We start from the raw sequence: 25,032 nt of genomic DNA on the forward strand, positions 1-25,032 counted from the left end.
AGACTGATATTGGCTGTAGTTTGTGTAGTAATGCAGTGTAATGAATTGCAATTTCAGGGACAAAAGCATGGAGTCAAAATTCTGTTGATCTGGTTTTGTAAACTGGTTTCTTACAAATGTGTTGATGAGGAGTGCATGCCACACAGTTGTGGGAAACTGCAGGAACCAGGATATGGGGCTCAGAGTCCAAACAACTACAGAGGGAACTCAAATTAGCAAGTAAGGAGTGTTTGCTAGTCTGCTTCGTATGCCAAGAGAGATGGGCAGCATGAGGAACAGTGGATTCTATAGTATTCTGCATGTTGAAGGAAGGGTGTAATAGTCAAGAGGCCAGGATTGAGGACTTTGCCTCAAGGACAGTCCAGTGCAACTCACACGGAGCTACTGTACAGCCTTGTGAGTTCTGCTTCCTCATGTATGTATTATACTTTTTTTTCCTTCACATTGAGTGCATCTGTTTCCAGCATGGATAGTAAGTTGTTTGCTTACTTGGTGATCAACATACCATTACGTAAATGGCAGGAGAATTGGGACAGTTTTCTTATTTTCATGTATTCTGTCTAGGTGGCATAAAAAAGATGGTGGGATGGTGAGGGATATTGTGTGCCCATCTTACTGGGAAGCTTGTGAGATAAACCTTGAGCTGTTAGTTTCAATACACAGTTGACAATGTCAAGGGGTTACTTACTCAGCAGCTCAGCATGGCACTTTTTGGGGGGCTCTGTCAGCACCAGAAGCAGTTTTAGAAACCTCAAATGAGAAAGAAATGATAACGTTACAGATAGTTTGATACCTGCAGAGTGAAAATCAGTTGGCAAATTAATAATAGGGAAAGTAAAAAAGGCCAGAGTGCGTCTGGCAATGGGGGGATGTACAGATACTATATTGTAATGTGGTAAATTGAAATAAATGCAACTATTTTGTCTCTGGGCATTTAAGCATTTGACAAATCACAGCTGGGAATTGTCAAGAATCTTTGTTGTTTTGTTATCTTGTTAGTTGTCAAGGAAAGAAGTCCGAATTTGTTCAAGTTCTATCTATGCAGAGCAATGAAATTCAAGCACATTAATATGCCATCAAGCTCAAGACCTACATTCTTCCATAAGCAATTTGAAATGTCCTCTGCCAGTCTTGTTATTAACAGGCTTTGGCTTGGTTTGTACAACTACTTAATATGTTAACAGATGTGTGGAGAAAAATTGCAGCTAGTTCAATTTTGGATGCTGAACTTCACTGAAAATCATCTAAAACCCCAGCAACTATCTAACCTGAGAAAACATATCAAACCACTTTTGTAGCAGAGAACAGGGAGAAGGATGTTGCAGAGCAGGCTGGGAGCAGACGTAAGGAGCATGTGAGAGCCTGCATTACTCTATCTCAGCACCTTACATCCATGCAGATTGATCCAAGTGTTGGCAAAGAGGGATTTGTGTGGGAAGAAAGGCTGCCTGAGGCAGCATCTGTATCTTGAATATGTTCCCACAGCAATACCACGCTTTCAGCATGAATGCACTCCCACCTATGGCTGAGACTAAAAAGCATCTAAATTGGGCCCTCATATTATATATGCTATGTATTTAGGTATGCATTAATTCCTTTCTGTTAATTAGTTCTGTAATTTTGACTGTAGACAAATACCTTCATCTGAATATATTTCCTACACCCAAAATAAATAATGGGTTTCAGCAGCTAATAGTACAGCTTGGCATTAATTGCATTTTTTTAAAATTTCTGCCCAATGATCCCTGTTAAAATCATTTCAGGTCAGTTATACTATTGCACGTTTGGTTAAGGGTAGCAATGTTATAAATAAGGCTGTTTGCAGCTCTGTAGCCACAAAATGCTGCTCACAGAAAACTGAGCTCTTGTAGGCAGTTTTGACTAGGGAGGAGGGAATTCTTTGGGAATTGCCTTGTACAATTTAGAACATGCAACCAGCTGTAAGAAACAATAGCTGTTGTCTTGGCCTTGTTTAGAGGAGGATACGTGAATCCCTATGTTGATATATGTGTGTATGAGGGATGAAAAGGAGGGAATTCTAATTAGAGTCATTAGATCTCTTTCCAAGTCCTTTAGCCAGAATGTGAAGTTTTCTCTATTTCATAGTTTCCCCAATTTTGTATGTTTTTGCCACTTCACTTCTGTTGAATACAGATGCAGAAAGCCCATTATAGGCTGCTAAGGATTATTGCTAACATTAGAAGAAATGAGATACGAAGGCTGATTAAATTAGTCGTACAAGTGGTGGATTCCCTAACTCTCAGTGTCTGCAGATCTTCACCAGATGCTAGTCTGAAATGTTTTAGAGATGCATAACTTACTGAGTTCAATGCAAATATAGCTGCAGAATATAACAACTTTTGCTGTGGAGGAGTTCAGGCTAGCTGATCTAATGGTCCCTTCTGAATTCTAAAGCTCTGCAACTTGAATTCCAAATTGCAAAGAAGGCTGAAGAAGGTGAATTGAGGCTAAAAAAAGGTTTAGTGTTTTTTCTCAAGTTGAGAACAAATTTTGAGCAACCCTCTTGTAATAGAGAAGGTCTGTTGTCCTTTGGCCACAGCACTCCAGAATACTGACCACAGTTGGTCTGTGCTGGTAGAGATGACAAAGATGGAACGCTCACCTCATTCATCTGTTGGGAACAATTTCAGTTCAGACAAGGAGAAAAAGAGTCTTGTGACAAGCTATGTTTGACTTGATGTTCCTGTTAAAAGCATAAAGGTAAAAGCACAGTTCAGAGGCTTGTTCCCTAGACTTTTCCCTCAGCATAACCAAGGCCTCTGAGAAATAGGTTGCTTATAACTTTGAGCTGATCCAGATATGAGCTGAACAAAACTTTGCTGGAATAAATTAACACCATTAATTGTACTCAAAGAAACTAAGCTTATTTCCCTCAAAAGAAAGTTTGGCTAAATGTGTAATAGCAGCTGCAGAAGAAAATGTTAGCAGGCAGGGCAGTCCAGCTCAACCCTGTGCATCATCTTGCCCAGTGGCTATCTGACTCTACTGTGGGAGCTTATTTACCTTTGCAATTTTCCTTTCCCTCTTCCTCTCCTGTTTGTATACCTACGGGTGAGAAGACTGCACGCTTCTGGTTCATATATAATCAGTAATTGCTAGCAAGCATCAGATTTTTGAGCTGCTAGCTCGACATCAGATCTGCTCTACCCAGGAGATTTCAGGGCATGCAATCAGGGAGTCAAACAGAGCTAAGTGCCCCTACCAGTGTCCACTGATAGGTTGTTAATGTGACCATTAGAACACATGTAGAACAGCTAACGTGCAGACTTTGAAGCTCCCTGTCCATTTTACAAAGCCATTTTTACAAGTTTCAGATGAGCTCCAATGTGGAATAATTTTCCTATTGCACATATCTCTGCTGACAGCAATAAAGTAAGAATCTGTCAACTGTACACCTGAGATGGTAAATACTGTCATTGCTGGCAAAAGTCCACATATGCTACTGGTTATAGGAAGCGTAACATAAACTCTCACAGTGTTGGTTCATGTTTCCTGTTTTACCAAACTGCTGGAAACTACCAAAAATAATACAATGTGATATGCTTGGAATATCATAGTTTATTTTACTGCTCTGACATGTTTGGGGTGGCACAGAAAACTGATCTGTGCATTCCTTCCCCTCCTGAGGAGCTCGCAATAAAAATGACTGCAAAATTCTTTTTGAATTCATTAAGAATTGGCGTGCTTTGGACATCCTGAAAAATACCACGTTTTTATTGAGTTAAATGTATTTTGTTTATTCATTTAATGGTTTATTCATTGAATTATTTTATTCATTTAATGATAAATATATGAAGGAAAATAGCAATTACTTCTTGGGGAAAAAAAAAGAAAGGAACAGCAAGTTGGAAGAACATCATAAAAGCCCACAGAACGGGTTCCATCTTGTCAGAAATAAATGTCTCTGTTCCCACAATTCACTATGAACAGCTATTTAGCAAGTTGTGAATCTTCATCCCTCTAATCTTCCTCACTCCCCCCAAAAAAGCAAAAACTTTTCCTGCTCTGCTGGGTTTACATTGAGTCCCTCTGTGCCCGGACCTAGGTTACTTCTGTTACAGGGAGGATTGAGAAGGCTGCTTCTTTTTGCTAATGCTTTGCTTTACACCCAGTAGGAGCAAAATATGAAATATTTTTACTTTAACAGCAAAATAATTACTTAGTTTTCAACTAGAACCTGGGCAGAATTCATGACCAATTTCACTGCAACAGCCTTGCATACTATCCACTGTTCTCCAGCCTGAACCAGGGAACAGTCAAATTGGATATCAGGAAAAAGTTCTTCACTGGGCACTGGAACAGGCTGCCAGGGCAATGGTCGTGATGCTAAGATGCCAAAGGTCAATAGCACTTGTTTGGACAATGCTCTCAGGCATATGATCTGATTTTTGAGCGGTCTCATGTGGAGGCAGGAGTTGGATTTGATGATCCTTGTGGTCCCTTCCAACTAAGGATGTTCTATCATTCTATGATTCTGCAACCCAATCAGCCAGTTTTCCTGTTCCCCTGATTCCTTGCCAAATTGGTATCCCAAAGAGTATTAGGAAAAACCTTTTAATTCCATCTTCTCTGCATAACTCTTCCTTGATTTGCTTTATCTAAGCATCATGTTTTAGAAAGTGAAATCTTTGTAGGAAGGGACAGGAGTACTCTGTAGAATTTATCCTTGTCCTTTGCATGCAAGTGGGAGTTGGCTTTGCAAGAGGCCGGTGTGAAGGCAGATGATGTAGTAGCAGTCAGAATGCAGAAGGCATGGTGGGAGTCTTGATATTGATGAGGTTAATTTGTTACGTGCTGTGGGACAAAAGGTAAAAAACAAAAAACTATGCTGGCCTAGCCAAGGAGGTATTTATACGTGTGTGTATTTGTGGCAGGGGACAGCAGTGGGAGGAAAGCTGCGGAGGAAACAAGAATAAGTAAAACAAGATTGATTTATCGGCCCTAAATTGTTCATCTGTATTCCATTCTTCACTGTGCTGCAGAGGAGGAGAGCGGCTCTGGCACCATGGTGGGGGAAGAGAGCAAGAGAGGGGGAGGAAGGTGAGATCTATCACAGGCACCAGAAGCGCTTCATTTTCCAGAGGCTCTGATTAAACAAATGTTACTGCTGCCTGGCAGCTCTTGCAGGCATTTTTTGGGATAGAATTAATCAGGAGGTAATTTGTCTCCTGCAAGAAGCAGGGTGGCTTGGCAGCACATTTGTGGCAGGCTCTTTTTTCCAAGTTTCACAGGACAGCTAGATTTCCCAAACTTCCTTCCCTGGCCAAGGTAGTGCCACCGGTTGCCTTAAGGATGGGGGATTTGGTGTTGCTGGGCCCAGCTGGGGTAAATGCTCACCCTGAATAATGATGTGAGACCATTGTAAGTTGATTATGGAGCCCTGGCACTTACTAGGGGAATGGCCAAAAGGAGTGAACTGTGGAAGTGACAGAAGGATTGCTGTTGTGCAGAACTAGCTGGTTCTGAAGGGGATTAGGCTTTTCACTGTGCCTAAGCAAGGAGGTGGCTGCTGCCCGATTGATGGTATTGCTCTTGAGCAGGAGCTTAAGGGGCAAAAAGAAATGCCTGGCTCATAAGAATGGTGTCTGGACATGACTGGGGTAAGACCCAGATAACTGGCATAGGCATACCAGTATTGTGTGTGGACAAGGTTGTTCAGTATCTCACCCATTCACCTAAGTGAGATTTGCCTGTACTCAGCTTCAAACCATATTTTTGGGTCCTCTTTAGCAGACTGTTCTGTTCACCCATGTGAAACTACTGGCACCTCAGCCAGGGCACAGCTGGGTGCGAGTTGTCCCTGCTGCAGTCAGTTCTGTAACACAGGTGAGGATGAAAGCTGTGATGTTTTCTAAACTCCCCATGCACGTGGACGGAGTCATATTGAATGATTATTGCATCCCCCAAAGTATAAAGCTCTCTATATTTACCTACTTTGGTTCTCCTGGTGCTCAGGGGATGAATGGGCTGCACCGCAGTGGTGGAGCTGTAGGTGAGCAAGCAGATAATCTGAATTATCTACATTATCTGAGATCACTTTGCCTTTTTCCTTTCACCTCTTCTTTTCTTACATCTTGTAGATAATTCTACTTTGTACTATTAGTCTGTGGTGGATGTAGAAGATATGTGGCAGTACAGCAAATAATTGCTGTGTTTGAGCTTGCAGTGGACCCACTGTCCAGGAGGGATGAAGTCACTGTCATATTATGCAGGCCGCTTGCAGAAGTGATTATAAAATCTTAATACCACTCTGCGAAGGGCATATGTATTATCAAAATCTTATTTCTACAGGGAATTAGGAAGTTTAAAAATACATTCTAGTGACTGAAAGACCTGATTAACCTCTAGCCCAAATGTCCAGGCTCTTGGGGAAAGAAAGATGAATCTTAACTGACAGAAGACTGCTAGAATGACATGACATTCCTACGGTGAAACTGTTGTCATTTTAATGCTTCTTGACAGCGTGACTTGAGGTAAGCACTGGCAGCCCTTAAAAGGCAGGAATCTTACTCTTCCAGTGTCCTTGACCTCCTTGTTTCCAGGCCTGAAGAGTTATGAGATAAGAGGAGACCCTAAAGCTTTCTGTTTTGTTGCCTAGGAAGCCTGTTACTAGCTCAAGACTGAATCTTTGCCTTTCTTGAGATGGTCTTAGGCTTGATGTCCAACTTTCTTTGGAGGTTTCCTTTCTAGCGAAAATGAAAAAAGCTGTTACTGTATATTCTTTTCATAATGGGTATATTGTTTGATCAGTTGTTTTCATAAAATAGAATAAGAGTCGGTTGTGTTACCTGTGCAGTTGGGATGGTTGGATCAAGTCATAGAGATTTCTGGCTAGGGGACAAATTGACGTCATTGAAGCCAATACTTCTTGTGCTTCTCACCCAGATACCATCTTGGCTTCTGTAGGACACAGTTACGAGTATGGAGAGAAATGTGCTTGCACAGAACAGATTTCCCTCTCAGATGTACTTAGACACATTTGCATTGTACTTAGAAATCTAAAGTAAGAAGTGATCTCAGCTGGTCAAATCTGCAGGCATCTCAGGAACAGAAAAGCTTTCCCCTCTTCTTGCTTCTGATAAGGTGGAAACTGGAAATTTAACATCTGCTCTTTCCAAGCAGTAAATTTAGTAAGTCTGAGAGAGATGTCTTTAAATATGCAGGTTTATAAACTCAGAAAGCTGTCTGTCCTGTCTACATTCTGTTTTCTGTCCAGTGGAGCCTGAAAATTGTTTTGCTCCATTGAGAAAAACTAAAAGGAAGAGGAAAGACTTGTGTCACACTCTGCTGAGCTCCTCTGGGTAGGATAATATATTTTGCAGACTTCAGGAATGAAATTTTCTGTGTGTGTCAGAGAGAACCTCCTTTCCAAACTAATGCTTTGCAGCAGGACAACCATATCTGCAGCCGAAATGGTAGTTCTACAGCCATGCTTGTGCTGTACAACCACTGAGCATGCCAAGGGCTGGTTTTTGCACTTAAGCAAGCTTCCTCATGTTGTAGAAGAAAAAATTACATATCTCTATCACACCTACTTATGCAACGTTCATTCAGAATAGCAGCTTTGCTTTTCTGATTTCAAAAGGGAGAACAAGAAGGAGAATGACAGTGACCTTTATTGCACATGATGTGTGGCTCTGACTTGAGGAGAAATGAAGGACCTCAGAAAGAGCACAGTGCCAAAGTAGAACAAGCCAGAGTGCACCACAAACATGGTTTTAGACAGTCAGAATAAAAGCAATAATCTGGAAAAAGTGAAAATCACAGAGCTGCTAGGGCCTCCTGTGGTACCTTGGGTCCCTGGAGTGGAACTGGGGAACGGCAGATGGAGAGTGACCCTAGGTTTTACCTTTGTTTAAAGACGAATGTTGCCAGGTGCCCCTCAGATGCTCGTCATCACATAGCTGGAAGAAACCTTCTCTGCTGCTGTGTGCTGATTTGGATGTAAATGACTGGGGGATGCTACAGCTAGAGCTCCAAACCCTCCAAACAAATCCAGCAGATTGCTGGATGCTGCAGGGGATGCACTGCCTGAAGAGACATCATGTTCTAACAATGTTTTTTCTCAGCAGCAAAAATGCTTTTTTTTTTTTACATTCTCTAAACCTGAGATTAGTCTGATCCAGTAATACCTTCTGTCATCACTGGCTTTCTTAAATCGGACATGAAAGATGCAGAGGAAAAGCTGTGATAATTTACATCTCTATATTCCCCATCGTAGGCATATCACAACAGGGCTCTTATTCCTTCTCGATGCCTTCCCTTCCCTGAACACAGCAAGGTTCCTCCCACCTGCCCACAGCCCTTAAACAGCAGGAGCTCAGCTCCCACTGCAGCCTCCCAGCCAGAGCCTCCCCCCAGCCTCCATCAGCTGCCAGGGCTGCCTCTGTCTGCAGGCTGTGCAGCTCGCCACTCTCCTGACTGATGCTGCAGTCCTCTAGAAATCATCCCAAATCCATCTGGCATCTGATCTGAATTTACACCTTAGTACCCCATGCTCCCCAGAGCTTACCGGATGTTGAAGGCTTGTGCATCATGGATGTGTTTGGAAGGTAGAACCCATCACTCCAGAGACACTTTGTACTATAGGAAGTCTCTTATCCACATGCAGATTTTCTAACTTGGTTTCAGCTCTTTTCAGTTTTTGCAACGTTACTAAGTAATAGGGTATTTATGAAAGTGGTGTCATTGGCAGCTCTTTGCTGACTGATGAGTAAGACCTATTAGAAAGAGATTACTGATTTTTATCCAGGCTGTTCTTTATCTGCAGAAGCAGTGAGAAAAGAATGTCTGATACTCTACTGCCATTTTGTTACTGATTGCCAAAGCAAGCCCTCATCTTAAAACAAGGAAATGTTCCCATTGCCATCTTCCTTATGATTACTCCTTCTTCATGATTTCCTTTGTTTTAAGGATTGGGTCTAGAGGAAACAGAGCAAATATGTGGGCTGCAATCTTCCAAAGCTCCACGAATTTGTTAAGCTTCTGTTAAAGTGCTTTGAGAAGGAAATTGATGATAATTCTTTCTGAATATTTTTTCAAATTGAGATACCTGACTTCTTTAGAGAAATGCTTTAAGTGTCCTAAAAAGTAGCCCCTGTTAGCAAACCCCTTCAAAACAGATTTTACTGAACTATTTGTGTGAACAGCACATTGATAAAAGAAAAAAAAAGTCATCCAAATGAACAGAATATATCTGTGCTAGATGTATTATTGCAATAGCAATCCACATCCAGGCCCCTTTAATGCCAGACCTATACATATATGTAGAAAGGCTTATTTGCAATAGTTCCTGCTGATCTATTGCTCTTCTGCCACTGCTTGCTGTCTCAGAAAATATTGACTTTTCAGCAGAGCTCTTGCCAAGTTCTTCAGCACAGGCCTCTGTTCAGTGGGGCTTCTCAGATGCTTCAATCTAGTCAAAATTACTCCTTTTGAGTCCTTTAGTCTGTTTCTTTCTCCTCACGTTTTACTCTACGTTGTGAGGAGGTGAGGAAGGAAGACTTTTGAAAATGCTGGATTATTCCCCAGACTAATTCACCTTGATGAGAGTGTGACCCTCTGTTTTCTCTTTTTGTTATCTCTTTGTTGATAAACACCCTGTGGCACTGGAAAGCAATCCTTAAAATGAGTGTGAATTCAGGACATTTGCCAATATGGGAACTAACAGCACTTCCCTCACCTTTCTTCTAGCCTTCTTACATATCCAGCTTTCCCTTGCAGCTGCTGGGGATGGCGCTGCACGCAGTGAGAAGCTGCCCTGCTGTGTGCAGATATTTGCTCTGCAGCTTCCCTGGAGTAGCCTAGGGGCAGCAGCAACAAGGTGCTATTAGGGAATCCTCTGCCTTGTTTCCCTTTCGGTGCTGTTCTCCAAAGAAAGCAGCATCTGGGCTGAGAGAGGCTTTCCTAACAAGCAGCTGCATTGGTTGTATTTTTAACATCCTATTAGGAAGTTCACATGTCTAAACTTGCTGTGCTGCTAGCTCTGTTGCTGATGCCAGCTGATAATTCTTAGAGACGTACTTGCTGCTGTATTCTTTCACATGGCTACCACCAGTTTAGGATTTGTGAGTTTCATGAGCAGTGCGGTGAAAGTGCATGAAGAGCACAGCTTCGTGGAGGGCAGAGGGCTGGCCCTTTGGGAAGGGAAGGACTTCTGCATTGTTTCCAACCTCTGAAGAATTCCCCTCAGTTGTCCTTGCTGCTGCACAAACCAGAGTTTTTATCAAGAACTGTGCGTAGGTACATTTACAAGGAATGTCCAAAAAGGAAACTCGAATTCTGTCTTCACTGGGAAATATTTACCTACTGTGGGATCCTATCCTGCTATGGGATCCTATCCTGCTATTAGTGGAGGTGGCTGTGTAAAACATCAATTCTGATGACTTCTGTTTAACTACAAGGTAATGAGCTATTTACTGCTCTTAAACCTTGCTACTGTCACCTCAAATGTTCTTTTTAACAGGATGGTACTTAGCCCAGATTTCTATTGCAACAGTTTATTGCTTTCTCAAGGAGCTCTAATAGGTAGCTTTTTTTTTTTCCCTGTGTTACTTTCTGACAGCTTTAAAAAAAGGGAACAAAGCCTTCCAGCTTTGCACCTACGTAAGTCCTCTTATCCAGTGTACTCAGATGTACATTATAAAGGCTGGAAAGGTCTTATAGTCTTACCAAAAGCTGTATACTTTTCTATCTGTGCTGCAGCACAGACGGTGTGACACACAAGGCAGGTGCAAGTTGCTTTCCCAAGACAAAGCACAGGTTTTTGTGATGCAAAGGAGCTTTAAGGAACGAATTTTTCTTTGTTTCAGTAATACTTTCAGCATGTGGCAAATGTGTGCCCTACTTGGGCATTGATACAGGACTCGGATATAGTGATATTGCTCAGTGCTGCATCAAGACAGGACTCTTTGTTTTTACCAGTACACAAGGTAACAGTGGTTGGCTGACTCATGCTCTCCATAGGCTGCCCATCCAGCAGCCATCACTTTGCTTTGCCTGCTGGGTAGGTGATGGCTGTGAGTTGCAACACCAACTGTTTAGTGTGGCAGAGACTAAATGATGTGCAAAAGAAGTTTGCAGGACCTCAGCACAGCACAGAGTGTGCCAAAAGCCACGGGTCAGTCAACTTTCTGATTGCATTTCTTCTCTGGATGTTTTTTACCCATCAAAAGCTCCATCCTAGCATTTTGCAAATTCCTGTAAATCACTGATGTGCGCCAAATGAGGCACAGCACAGTTTATTCTGAGCCTTCCAAAGGAGATGAGGCTGAGGAAACAGAAGCAGAAAGCAGATTTGACCAGAGCCCCTTGAAGAGGTGGTTGCTGGTGGCAAATGAGGTGCACCAGGTATTTGTTCCCATGCCCACAGCCCAGCAAGGGTGCCTCGCATCCCTTGTGCCTGCACAGCTCACTCCTCCCTGGGAACCAGCAGCCCCACCAGCCCCTGGGCAGATTGCCCAGTTCACAGCTGCTGTGGGGAGCTGCTGCTTTTCTCTTTCCTGTTATAATAGCAGCCTTATAAGGATTCCCCCAGCCAGCCATCTCCTCTGGAATAAAAAGTTGCATATTTCCGCATGTGACTTCTGCTGTGATATTTGGGTTCATTTATTGGGATCCTGGGAGCTGGTCGTAACTCTAGAAGGAGGGGAAAGAATGGAAAAAAGGGGAAGAAAAATAAAAACAGGCCAGGGAAAAGCCAGTCTGCAGCAAGAATTCAACAGAAGATGTTAAAAGGAGTAGTTTTGTAAGGGAAGACGCTGTGCAGAGTTGTGGGGCAGTGGTGGTACAGACATCTGCCTTCTGCTGGACAGCCATGGTAGCACCCTTTGACTCCCACTAGGATAAATAGCATCATATTTCCAGAGAATCTTTTGCATTCCTTGCCTTATACGCTGCACTCTAATTCCACGTTGTAGCAAACAATTCAAAAGAATAGCTTTCTGATACCTTTAACCTCAGTGCTAGCCTTCTCATTACCAAAATGTGACACAGGTGTCTGGATATACTGTGTCTGTGCCCCTGGATGTGGTCTGTTGGCTTGCTTCTGGACCGAGGTGAATTTCCTGAAGCAAATCCTTTGTGTAGTCATACATGTGATCGCAGGGGAACTGATATTTTTTTTTTGTTGACTTCTTCAACCTGGAATGCACAGAATTTCTCTTTCATAGGAAAGCAAATGGCTTGTATTTAATTCTCAAAATAACTCCTGCCCCAAAACACAAAGTCAGTAGTCACAGAGTTATAGGAAGAAGGGAGCCTGCTGGCTTGTTAGAATTGTAGATTGCTGACAGTGTGGAAAGAAGTGCAGTGATTTACGAAGATATGGAAAGAAGAGTGGTGATAACATTCAAGTTACCTGAGAAAGGGTCTTTCATCACTGAAATTGTAAGCCTTTCTCCATCTGTAACTCATTAGCTACTTACTAGAAGTAGCACTATTTTAAGACATTATTTACCCTCCTAGGCAGGATCGATGTGTTTCTGGAGACGTGTGTGTTTCTGTGCATGTCATTGGTAGTTTCTGATCAATAGTGAGATGTAAACTTGAAGCCAAACTCTACAGTGTTGTCTTGATCCTTCTGTGAGAAAATTTCCTTTGGCTCTGATTCAACACGAATGAAAGGAGCAGGGGGAAAAAAAAAAAAAAGGAAAAAAAAACAACTGACGTAACAATCACTGGAAGGAAAAAAGTGTGATTTCCAGATGCTTCCTATACACGTAGTGCAGGGGATGGAGCAAAGGAACCAGCCTACACAGGTCTGATGGGCATATCAATGCCACTGATATGTGTTTAGTCTTTACTTTATACATAGCTGTAGATGTCTTGCCCTTTGCTCATGGAAGTGCTATTCCTGAAGAGGAGGGTTGTGTAACCTCATAGGTTTGTTTCACTCTTGATTTCCCTGGCTAGCAGACTGGTTTTGTAATCAAGGTGAAGTGATTGAATGCTTTTGTGTAGTTGATTTTAGTATTATGTGTGAAATAAATCAGTGTTATCTATCCTGGGGAGTAGTTTATTTTCCTGTACTGCATATAGATCTCAACAAACCTTTCCTTTGATCTGGGAGAGAAAAGATTGCTCCTTTGCAGCAATCAAAAATATAGGTCTCTGAAGCCATAAACCATTCCACTGCAGTTTTTAGAATGAGGTATGGCAAAGCAAGTCATCTGTGTTTTTTCTTCTTCTAAGAATAGTCTAGTTGAATTCTTTATATGCTTGGGTACATGCCATAATTCAAGGGGAAAAATTATATGCATTGTTCTAATTATTTATATGAGGGTGCAGTAATAATTTAACTACCTTAGGCAGAGGTCTCATCAGACTTGACTCTGTACAAACTCAATTAAAAAAAAAATATTATTGAGTAATTTCAGAACATTAAGTGGCAATGAAAACGTTCTTTCCTTTTACTTTTTAATCCCAACACATGGACATTTTCTGTACGTTTGTCAGTTCAGAGCAGATCTTGGTTTGCAATAGCTCTGACAGCACTTATTACAATCTGTCAAGTTAGTAATTTGTGAGTTCAGGATTTACAGAATAATTTTTAGCGCTAGCATCTAACGAGTCACGGTGCATTTAATCTTTTCATTGCTTCACATATTTTTGTGAATCACTCTGTTAATTCATGCAGCTATTTTTATTCCTGTGGCCCTGACTGGACTCTGATACCAGTACAGCTATTGCTTGAAACAGTTCTACAGTCATGATTTTCAGCTCACTGCTTTCTTTAGTGACATGAATGTGAAAATGAGGGTTTACCTAAAAATTATGACTGCCTATTTGCTGTAAGTTACGATGCATCAATATTTATAAGTTCATTCAGAGGAATAGCATATTTGTACACTGCCTTCTTGTACAGTTCATAGATGTTCAGCCCAATCATTTACCATCACTGGGAGGATAAGCATGTAACTGGATTGAATCAGATGGTCCTACACCGTTTTACTGAATCACATTGATCAGGAAAACCTACTTGAATAATGTAGATCTCTAATTCAATCTAAAAACACACTTTCACTACTTTTGGTAGCTTTTGCTAGGTAGAAATTTAGCCTGCTGAAACAATAGAATGTCAAACAAACAAACAAACAAACATGTAGCATTGAAGCAGTGAATGGCATTTACCTAAAATTTGGAAAAAGAAAAGCTGTGCCTCCTGACTTGTACCTACTTTTATTTTTCCCTTGTTCGTGTAAATAACAGATAAAAAGTGAGACAGTACTTTGAAACTCCTTTCCTGGGTGCTTACTCGTTGAGTGGTCGGCTGACTTTTGGACTTGCTGGAGAAGCAGAGAAGTATTAGCAAAGCCAGGGAAAATGACAGCACTTTGCATACATGAGTTTAATCACAATGAGCATTTTTCATAGGCAGATCTCCTTTTCTATTGAAAGCACATATGGAAACTTGAAGTGTTTGTTTCTGAGATTCCTGAACAAAAATTTCACATTTTGGGGGATATTGTAAGAATGGTTAACTCAGCTAATTGCTCAGTATTGCAGCTTCTGTTCCATATCAGGAAATAAGTAAACATGAAAGCAATTACTCAGGATTAAAAGTGTGTTTCCTATTTAGGTGAAGCTCTTGTTTTATCAGATTAAAGTCTTGTGGTTCTGAAGCTACCTGGACCCACTGTTGCTATCATTTTTTGCTTGATAGACCGCAGTCCTGGGCGAATTAACCAACACCTGCAAGGCTTTCCCTGTTCAAATCAGAGGCCATGCATCTCTTTTATTAGTATATCTGTGAGAATGAAGGCAATGAGTGGGCAGAAGAGCTGCAGAACTTGCTACTCAGTGTCACTACAGATTGTTATAGACACAATAGATGGATTTTCAAGGCCTGTTTGGTTTGGGAGAGGAATGCTGACAAAGGGGAGAGAAGCAAGAAGGGGAAAGGTAAAGAAGCTGTCCCTGTACTGCCTGGTGCTTTTTGCTAGCTGGTGGCTATGGTTTGTGCAGTTGATTAGGGAGCATCCAGCTCAACCACAGGCCATGTCATAATAGCAGGACTCTCATTTCTCTTTGTATTATGAAGACACAAGGAAGGTACACTGCCCCCCCTTCAACTCAGATGTCAAGTTGGGAGTCCCCCACATTTTTCCTACGTTTCTCTCTACTCTGAGTCTTTTTTTAATCCATCATCAATAACCAAAACTTGAGATGATTTATTATTATTATTATTATTATTACACTTTTCGATGGGAAAACTATATTTTAGAATTTATCCTTGCTTTTCTTCTGTAGAACCAGCTGCCTGCCATATAATAAAGTTAATTTTCTTACAGTGTATGCTATTTAATGTAATCATGTGTTTTAAGGGAAAACACCCAAATGTGTGTTCCTAATCATGGGTAATTCTCATGCTATTTTTCTTTAGAAATCACAAGCGTGTTATCAGGCATATTAATTGTTAGAGTGATGTATGACTGAGGATACAAATATCTCCTCATTTTTTCCCTCTCCCCTCTTAACGTTTTGTTTGAGATCAGTAAGTACATTTTGTCTGTGAAAAGCCCTGGATGAAATGCCACCCACCATAGATTTTGTGCATGCTTTATTTTGCCAAAGGAGGTTGTCAGACATTAGGGGAAGTAATGTAATATTGGTTGACGTAGAACTTTAATTAACTGACAAGGAAGTTTACAAAAACTGTCATGTTGACTTTGCACATCACTTTTCTGGGGCAGAAAAGCTTTGTCACAAACCACTCATTTCTTGTTTTGCTAACCTCAAGGCATAAAGGAAATAAATATGTTCCTTATTTCTGGTGCAAATAGTATTGTGGAAATACGAAATAGAAGGAAGAGATTTTCTACCAGTCATTCCTGCTTGAGCTTAATACAACCCAAATAAGCTGTATTAGACATGCACATTTAGATTAGTATTGTGGGCTCAGCTTTGAACTGAATCCTTAGACACGAGGGCAGCACGTGATTTTAACCTTGCACGAAGCTAGTAGGCTACTTGCACGTTGTCTTTTACCAAAAATAGTTTATGGACAGTGTTTACATGTTTTTTCCTGATGACTGCAAGTCCGTAATTTTATGTAGGCTTTTGTCAATCAAATTCAAACAGCTTTTTGCTCACAGCCAGTACCTCTGCCACTCTTTCTGTCTTTAATGGAGCAAATCAGTAGTAACATTGAAAAATAACTGGAGGTCTCCTTGGTACATGGTGCCTCTCCATCAAGACATAGATAGGTAAAAATGATCCATGCAGATAACAGAGTTCTGGGATCTCCTTTGGGAAGTGCAAATCAGTCTGTGGCCATAGGCTCTTCCTGCAGAGGTGGATTAGCCTGGGGATGTAATACAACAGAGTATGAAAATTAGTGATTCATTTTCACTGAACACAGCATTACAAAATGCTCACATCCAATATCAGAATTAGCCTGGATTTTTTTTTTTCCCCAAGAGAAATGAACATTTTTACATCAACTTCTTCAGATGCAGTCACTCCTCTGACCACTTTCTTGTTTTTTGCCAGCCCTCATCTCTCACTGTTTCAGGGTTTCATTAGTCCTATGCTCATCGCCCTGGGGCTCTTCTTCTTCCCTTTCTACAAGCCTGGAGTGCATGGAGAAATGTGATGAATCCCTTGCCTACTCTCCTGTAGTCTTTGATTAATGGCAGTCTCATCCCACCAGTTCCTAGGGACCATGTGATATCAGACTGGTTTCCCACACCTGTGATCCATTAGTCAAGGGACAGAAAAAAACTGAAAGAATCAAAGCTGCTCTGAAATGTGCAACAGTTCTTGTTTTTACTTCATCTTCAGCTTTTCTTCCTTCACCACTCAGTCTACTGGGTTGGACCTAAGGATCCAGTACAAGATTCTGTTCACTCTTCCTGAGCAATGTGCAGGCAATTTGTTTGGCTTGTGAGGCTATAACCATGATTTCACACTGAAGAATTCTATTACTGCAGCATTAAGATTCCAAATACCTCCTATAGACCTTTTATAAGCACCTTGTGTGGAACTGCTGTCACATCTACCTTTCAGCTCCATCGCCATGTCTGCTAGGTGCTCATTTATTCATATTGGGTATACCTGTAAAATGATGGTCGTTGCTGAACTAGATAATAATAGTGATACCACATGGGAACAGTCTGCTCAGCTTGATCAAAACCATTGCATTGTTTCAGGTCTCTTTTCTGCAGACAGAAAAATATCTTGGTTCTTAGTAAAAAAAAGAAAAAAGTACAAACATAAAAATGCATATGGATATGTCTATATATATATATATATATATGCACACACATACTTTTAAATAAAGAAAGCTAAAACCTCATCAACTAAAAGTTGTTTTTTTTCCACAACAGCTTTTAAATTCTGCAGAAAATTAAGAGTTAAAATATATCAGAGCTTTCACCTGCTAAATCTTCTGACAGCTCCTTCCTCATCCCAGTGCCTGAAAATAAATCAACTTAATTATTCCTGTCATTATATACATTCAGCTGGCTTAGAGTTGTCTCTTTATCGTTGGCTACAGCTACTGTCCTTGTCTTCTGGAACAGTTAAGAAGATTGAAAACTGGTGTGCTTTTTTTTTGTTTGGTTAGTTGTTGTTGTTGGGGTTTTTTTTTTTTTGAGGTATGAGAGGTTTCTTAGTTTAGTTTTGTGGGGTTTTTTAGTAATTCTGGAGAATGCAGACTGTAGTAGCAGAAAAAAAATTAGAAATTTTGGTATCTCTTGTCAATGTTCAGACTGTACCAACACTGTGTTTAAATTTACTTCTGTAGAACAGCATGCCTGAATTAATATCCTAAAATAATGTGGAAGATTTGTCCAGGCTAAGATCAGGGGACTACTGTAGTGAAATCATAGATTGCAATATATGGAGATGGGAAAACAAAGAACAGCATTAAATTTTCTCTCAAGGACTTCTAAGTCTCTCAGGATGACTCTTCTGAGTACTCTGAAAATATAACCATTGATCTACTTAAGACAATTCATCCATTGAAATAACCTAAAAAATTGTCTTGAATTACCTGGTGCAACCTTTAAACATGTAACGTTTTCATTAAAGTGGTTGACAGGTTGCTTAAACTGAAGTCATTTTCTTTCCCTTCAAAATTATTTTTTTTTTTATGGCCTCCTTTGTCATTGAGCGCCGTTCATTAAGAATGATTTGGTTGTTTCATCCTGCAGCCTTATTTTTTTTGCCTACTCTGTGAGTTTTACTGAGGGAAATCTCCTTTGTGCCTGAAATTATTAAGCTGGATCTTAGTAAATATATGATGTTTTGTTTATTTTATTTTATTTTGGTTTTATTTATTTTTTTTTTTTTAACATTGCATAAACCATGCTGCTTCTCCCCAGGAATGCTTAGATAGGAGGGAAACTACGTATGAATTCTTGGCGTACAGCTTGAAAAGAGATGTCATTTCTCCACTTTTCTATTCACTGGCTTGTTGATTTTTTTGTGTAGTCGTTTGGAAAAGCCAATGAAAGCAGCCTTAAAATGTCTTACTTCTCAGATTCTGCAAGTCTGGTTGTAGAGGGGGATCTCTGGATGTAGTTCAGTCCTGTGGGTCATCTTTTATCACATGCTGCAAAGAGATGGGAATCGTCCCTTGTAGAACTTGTTAATACTGAGCCAAATTAGGAAAGCACTCAACCAAGCACATTATCGTTACGTGGATCCATGGCTTATACCTGACTTCTGTAGAACTCTTGGCATCTGTTCTAGCTGTGAGCTGTGAGAGGGATGTTCCATGTGAAAAGGTATCTTATTAAAGAGAAACAGCTGTGGGGAAGTAATGGGAGGGGTTTACGTCTTGTCCGTGGCTCTGTGGATGAGTTGTGGTGAATCTCCAGCCTTATGGGATATCCTGGGGGTAATTTCTGAGAAGATTGAGGCTAAAAGTTTGTACAAAGAGGGGTTTTGTTGAGCAAAAGGCTCAGATTTAACATTTCCAGAAGCTTGCAGATAATGGTTGGATGTCACGGGTGACAGCCACTCTCCTCCAGTCATGCCAAATACAAAGTTTGCATCAGAATGGCAACAAAGGATATACAGAGGGGTCCATTTTGTGTTGCTCAGAGTTGGAGACAAGCTGCTGAAGTTAATGGTCAGTGGGATGTTGCTATATAGATGCATCTTGGCTTCAGATAAATTCCTCTTCCTGACATTGATGCCTTCTCACTCTTTTTATTTTGTCCTCTTAAAGCCTAAATATTCAGATCTGTGCTCAATCCTGGAAGGCACAGGCTTTATTTGCTTAGATAAAAGTTCTTGTGACAAGAAACAGGAGTGAGGAGGAAGCGTGGGAGAGGCAAAATAATCAGGATATGATATTTGATTAGGTCAAATATGCAAAATATAGAGATATACAAAAACAGCTTAACAAAAAGATGTATAATTTAAGTTTATGGGTATGAACCATAGAATTGTAAGGCAGATTAGTTAAATAAAAGGCTGGGAATTTACCTGTCCTTGACATAATGCAGAACTTGGGATCCTCTTACCGTACGAAAGGTCATCAGATACAAAATGCACCCTCTAAAGCACACCTCTCTCAGTAGGAGAAGCAAATTGTAATGCAATTAAAACAACTATCTGCAGTGTTTATGTACAGTTATATTGAGTAGAGCATACTTTTAATTTCGTTGTAAGGTCGGATACACGAGGAGGATTACTGCTGTCTCTTAGCAGTAATCAATGGCTGGCAGCTCAGCTTTAGAAATTTTGAACAGATTAGAAGATCTTGGCAGTGGTTCTCAAATGCTCAGGAGACTCACTGCTACCGACAGCTTTGACATTGTGGACATCAAATTAAATATTATTTGCTATAAACATTACAAGGCAATTGATCACCCCTTACATACTGGGCCCAGAGTGCATGCTTCTTGCCTTCTGTGTTGGGAACAAGGGCAGCCCATAAACCAAGGAGCTATTTGATGATATTCCATCAACAACTTTTTAGATTAGAGCAAAGAAGAGGAATTATTTGTATGTTAACCACAACACTGAGTACCAGGGAAGGGAAGCAAGGGCTTATGTAGGATTTTGCAACCACGCATGAATGAGAGCACCCATGGTTGTGTTTGAAGGACTATGTTTGCTTGCAACTCTAGTTTAGTGGTTTAGCAGCCGGTATAGCTGTTAATAATAATTAACTGTAATTAATGGTAAACTTTATAAGATATATTAACTGGCAGCAATTAGTAGTCATTGCGAAGAAAGCAGATGAAAGAGGAGAAGATAACTTTAGACATCCAACTCATTGCTGGGCTTGTCAGCTTCTTTTCCATTTTTCCTTTAGCAAAGCTTCATCCATTGCCTTTCCTAAGCCATTTCAGGTATTAAAACAAGACCAAGAGAAATCAATAAGAGCATGCCACACATCTCGTTGGCAGTATTATCATTCAGGTGTTAGGATTGTGGTTTCCAAAGTGTGACAGGATGTTTATCACACTTGAGTTGGTGTGATGTGGTGAGACTAAATGTAACCATTATGTAGGCTTTACTAAGCAAGAGGAGTTCTCCCTTCAGCTGGGAAAGTAGCTGATTCTCAGCTAATAAAGTGCTGTGAAATATTTGGCTGAATGTGGCCATGTGGCCACCATCTGAGAACAGATGGTTCTCTATGTAAAAGACACACTGTATAGCTATAGAGAACTCAAGGTTTCTTTCTATCTTCAAACTAAGTTTCAGAAGACTTGCTTGGGCACACAGCAGTCTGTTCAATTTTTAGGAGTGAATGGACTGGAGCTCTTCTTTATCTGGGCCAGATTTCCAAGGTTTACCAAGAGTAAGATCGTGCAAGGGTGCATGGAAATGTGGCAGTGGCATTTGTTGTCCAGCTGGGCAAACAGCTTTGTAAGAAAGATGTTGCTCTTAGAGGACATATCTAGGATGGATGTAGTCCCTGTAGGAGACTGTCTTCCATTTATTAACTGCTTACTTTCAGCTGTTGGACACAGTTTATGGAGTACATCTAGGAAGGAAGTGACATCTCAGGAAGTAAAAATAGAAAACATAGTGCAGGCAATGAGAGAAGATTGAGGCAGCACATGTGAAGCAATGAAATATTCATATGTAAAGGTAAATTTTCAGAATGAATAGGGAACCTCTGAGGGGCTGAGCTTCTGTTTTAAGATACAAGGTGAAGATGAAAGAAGAAAATGAAACAAACAGTGCAGAAAAAGCTTTTGGCCTCTGTATAGCAGTTAATTTTGGTCACATCTGCCTTGATTCCATCGGGGTGGTTACTGCTTCCTACTGCTTTCTAGCTGTTGGATTTGGGTGGGATGGGCCTTTCTAAAAGTGGCATTCTTCTTTCAGCCAGCTTCAGCGCAGCATCAGATGTTTCAAGATGTGCGATTTGCACCAGAACTGGGGAAAGGAAATGAGTCCAGAATTTGGAAAGAAACACAGTAATCTATCATGTGAAACCACTTGAAATAAAGCCAAGCAATTCCCCTTAGTTAACTGTGTCTCAGCAGTTTTCTCTGATAAAATAATTAATATTCAGATTGGTGGCTGTTGCCCACCCATCCTTCATTCTTGTTGTTGGTTTGCATTGTTTATGACATTGCTTCAAAAGCAATCCTTTAATATCTGGGGCAAGTTGGTGTCTTCATTCTGACTAATGTTTTCTGTTAGCAAGTTCCCCTACCTTCACTGTATATGATCATAAAGTGCCTGCAGTGTGGAGCTTTTGCAGGATCACCAAAGGGTTGAGATGAGAAGGGACCACTGGATTCACCTGGTCTAATCTCTGCTCAAGTCAAGACTCCCAGAGCAGGGTGCCAAGGACCATGTAAGAGAGACATGACATTTTCCAGTTTCTTTATTGCTTCTTGGTCATCTTTATCATCTTGTTGGACTCCTTCCATCTTTCTCTCATACTGATGAGCCCTGAAATGGACATACCAGTCTCTGTCCATTTGAGAAACCATAGAGATTCATTCATGTTGAACATGCTGAGTATTGAAACAAAATAGCTGCAAGGCAGAAGGGAGCGAGGGGACAGGATGAACTTAACAAATAATAATGTTCACAAGAACAGCCATATGGCCAGACTGTCCCTTCTCTCACTATGACAGCACTGAGGGAAGCAACAGGACACAGTCAGTGGCTTAACACATGGTCAGAAGAGCAGCTTTGAGGCTCAGCAGGGTAGTCACGAGGCCTGAAAATCTCTCTGCAGTGTGTCCAATGGGCAGCTAGACCCTGCAGCTTGTACACGTCACCCGTGTCGAGCTAGCAGAAGTCAGGATGTGCATCTGCACTCTTGGCTCCATAGGACGTCACAGCTTTGTCATGCTGCTAAGAAGTGTGTTGTGCACGTGTATGTGTGCCTGTCCCCATCATGACATGAGCATTAGCCCAGAAGAGCCATGTTCTTGCTGACAAGAGCAAGACCTGCAGAAAGAGCAGGATTTACAATCCTGTAACCAGAGGCTGTAGCTCCACTGTTCAGGGAGAAAGCCAAATGGTGATTGACCCTCTCCCCTCTGGCCCCCTGAAACAATAGTTTTCTCATTACAGAGCAGAAGAGCTTTTTCTGGAAGCTGCATTGTCCTGCCAGATGTTGAATCCTTGTCTGGTTATGCTATTGAGCAGTTGACTTGAGAACCTGACAGCACTAACCAGCTTCCTGCACCTACATACTGGCTCCAGGGACCTCCTCCAAGACTTAACGTTGATCTTAATTCCTCTACTTCCTCCTTTCCCCAAGCAGCACAGGAAAATTGGGAATGGGGTTTGTAGACTACTGGGGAATCTCTGCTTTGATGTCCAAGAACCCAATGCAAACTAGAAACCTTGCTGTGATACTGAACAGGATTTGAAACAAAAACACAGAAGATGTTAATGTGTGTTTTCTTTTCCTTTTCTTGTCAACCACAGGTTATGCAGGTAGTGAAAGAACAGATAATGAGAGCACTCACTACCAAGCCTAGCTCACTGGATCAGTTCAAGAGTAAGCTTCAGAATCTCAGTTACACAGAAATACTGAAAATACGCCAGTCTGAAAGAATGAACCAGGAAGATTTCCAATCTCGTCCAATTCTGTAAGTACTGTCTTCTCTCCTAACCCATGTTTGCATCAGAGGATTAACAAATGCGATTGACATTTATGAGCTCTTCAGGGGGAACCTGAGGAAGTAGGCTGTCCAGGGAGCTGTGCTCAGAAAGTACAGCATCTGCTTGAAGTGTGTTTGATTTCTTCTGCTGGGAATCTCAACTTTTTCATTGAATTCAGTTAAATCAGATTCACCAAATTCCTACAGGGTCTCGCATGGCTCATTTGTGTGAAACAGTGCTTATGACATTTTCCTGTCTTTGTATACTTGTGCATATAAACCTGTTTTTGTTGTCAGTTTTGGCTTTTTTGTTTGTTTGTTTGTTTGTTTTTAAACTTCGTCTTCTGTCCAAGGGATAAAAATTGCAATTGCTACTTCTCTGAGCCAGACAAGATGTTCAGAATAAGAGGAGTCAATACATAGTGGCTCCAGAAAAGAGTGGGATTGTGTATTACTATCTTTCTTCAGGGCATTATCTTTGGTGTTAATGAAAAGCTATTATTTATTTGTAAATGATAACACTGTGGTAGCATGACAATGGGATTCTCATTTCCATGTTGTTTACTGCAAAGAATCAAATGCTAATCACCATCACAGCTCCTGCCTGCTGCTCAGAATGCCCTTTGTTCTGTTAGGTGAGAAATGTAGGCCATGCTTGGCTTTGGACCAGGCCTGAGCTAATAATGGCACAGGACAATCTCAGACTCCATGGTGCAAACATAAAGGGATGGCAGGAACCTTTTGAGATCAGAGGAGAAATAGTGAGGATTCCAGAAATGTCAGTAGAAATGTCATGAAATCTTGACTATGTTTGAAGCATATTGGCTTGTAATTTTCCAGATCTCCATCACAAAGCAAAGCTGTAGGGAAGGATTTGAACAGGATGTTTCAGAATTCTGATGTTAAATGCTCGTTTTGATTTGTTTCTGAAGGGTATAGATACATCTAAGTATGAGCTCTGGGGATGTCTTTATCCAGGGGCAGCAGGGCAACAGAGGAAGCATAAGCTAAATAGAACTGCCCTTTAATCATACTATTGTGGATCAAAGGGGAAATGCTTCTTTTCAGTGTTTTAGAAGATAGGACCTAATGCCCAATTAGAACTGATGTCACTCAATGCATCAATTAAACAGTTACAAATGGTTGCAGTCACTTTTGCATCATTACACTGCTCAAAATCCCCTGCCAAAATCCTCTGATCCTCTGCAGTGGATCAGAGCTGTTCAGTACTGCTAAGCTTGTCACCAAAGCTGCTCATTTTGCTTGCTTCTGCTGTGAGTCAACTGTTCAGCTATGGTACAGGTCAACTATCTGTATTCTCTTGCAGCCTTGCATAGCCTCATGAAACTGGCCAGTTGCCCTCTGCAAGCTCTTTATGTCCAGCATGGCTCTGGCTAGTTGCTGCCCTGGTTTGGAATTTCCTTCCCCCTGGTGACATGAAGGAAACAGTTAACACAGGTAGTTAAAGGAAACTAAAATGCTACCAGACTCATTTCAGATTCAGGACAAAGGCTAAGCCTAAAGGCTGTAAAGGCTGAGTGAATTGATAAGGTATTTCAGCAACCACAACTGCATTTGCAGAGATTTGACTCCATGAATTTGCATTTCGATTGCATCCACGATCGCCCATTCTTGACAGTGAAAAGAAATGGTTCTTTCATTTTCCCCTTTGATTTGATTCTATATACTGAACTCTCTCAAATTGCATAGATGGCACAGTTGATAGAAGTACAGAATCATGGTCCCATTGTAGGGAGAGACTGTGAGTGAAGAGAGCAATCGTGGCTCTACTGTATATTTTAAAGCTTTACAGATATGCTAAAAGAGATTGTGCACAGCTGAATGTAAAGTCAGTGGGCCTTGTTTAATTCTGTGTGAGCATATGGCAGTCGGATGATGGTTTTTCCTGCCTTTAACATGACAGAAATCTTTCTTTTGCTGTTCTTTGTATAAGTTCTGGTGGTTTGAGTTT

At 41.0% G+C, this 25,032-nt stretch overlaps 1 protein-coding gene across 10 annotated transcripts in view; it reads left to right on the plus strand.

The window, feature by feature from the left end:
* The window catches only part of ELMO1 (engulfment and cell motility 1), a 290,733-nt gene that overhangs the window by 240,683 nt on the left and 25,018 nt on the right, over nucleotides 1-25,032 (plus strand). For all 10 annotated transcript variants that reach the window (XM_052695784.1, XM_052695782.1, XM_052695789.1 and 7 more), the window contains one exon: nucleotides 22,885-23,048. In XM_052695784.1, the coding sequence (XP_052551744.1) occupies nucleotides 22,885-23,048 (164 nt within the window). The remainder of the gene's footprint in view (nucleotides 1-22,884; nucleotides 23,049-25,032) is intronic.

The sequence above is a fragment of the Tympanuchus pallidicinctus genome, unplaced genomic scaffold, assembly GCF_026119805.1.
Source record: "Tympanuchus pallidicinctus isolate F22 unplaced genomic scaffold, pur_lepc_1.0 scaffold3, whole genome shotgun sequence".
NCBI lineage: Eukaryota > Metazoa > Chordata > Aves > Galliformes > Phasianidae > Tympanuchus > Tympanuchus pallidicinctus.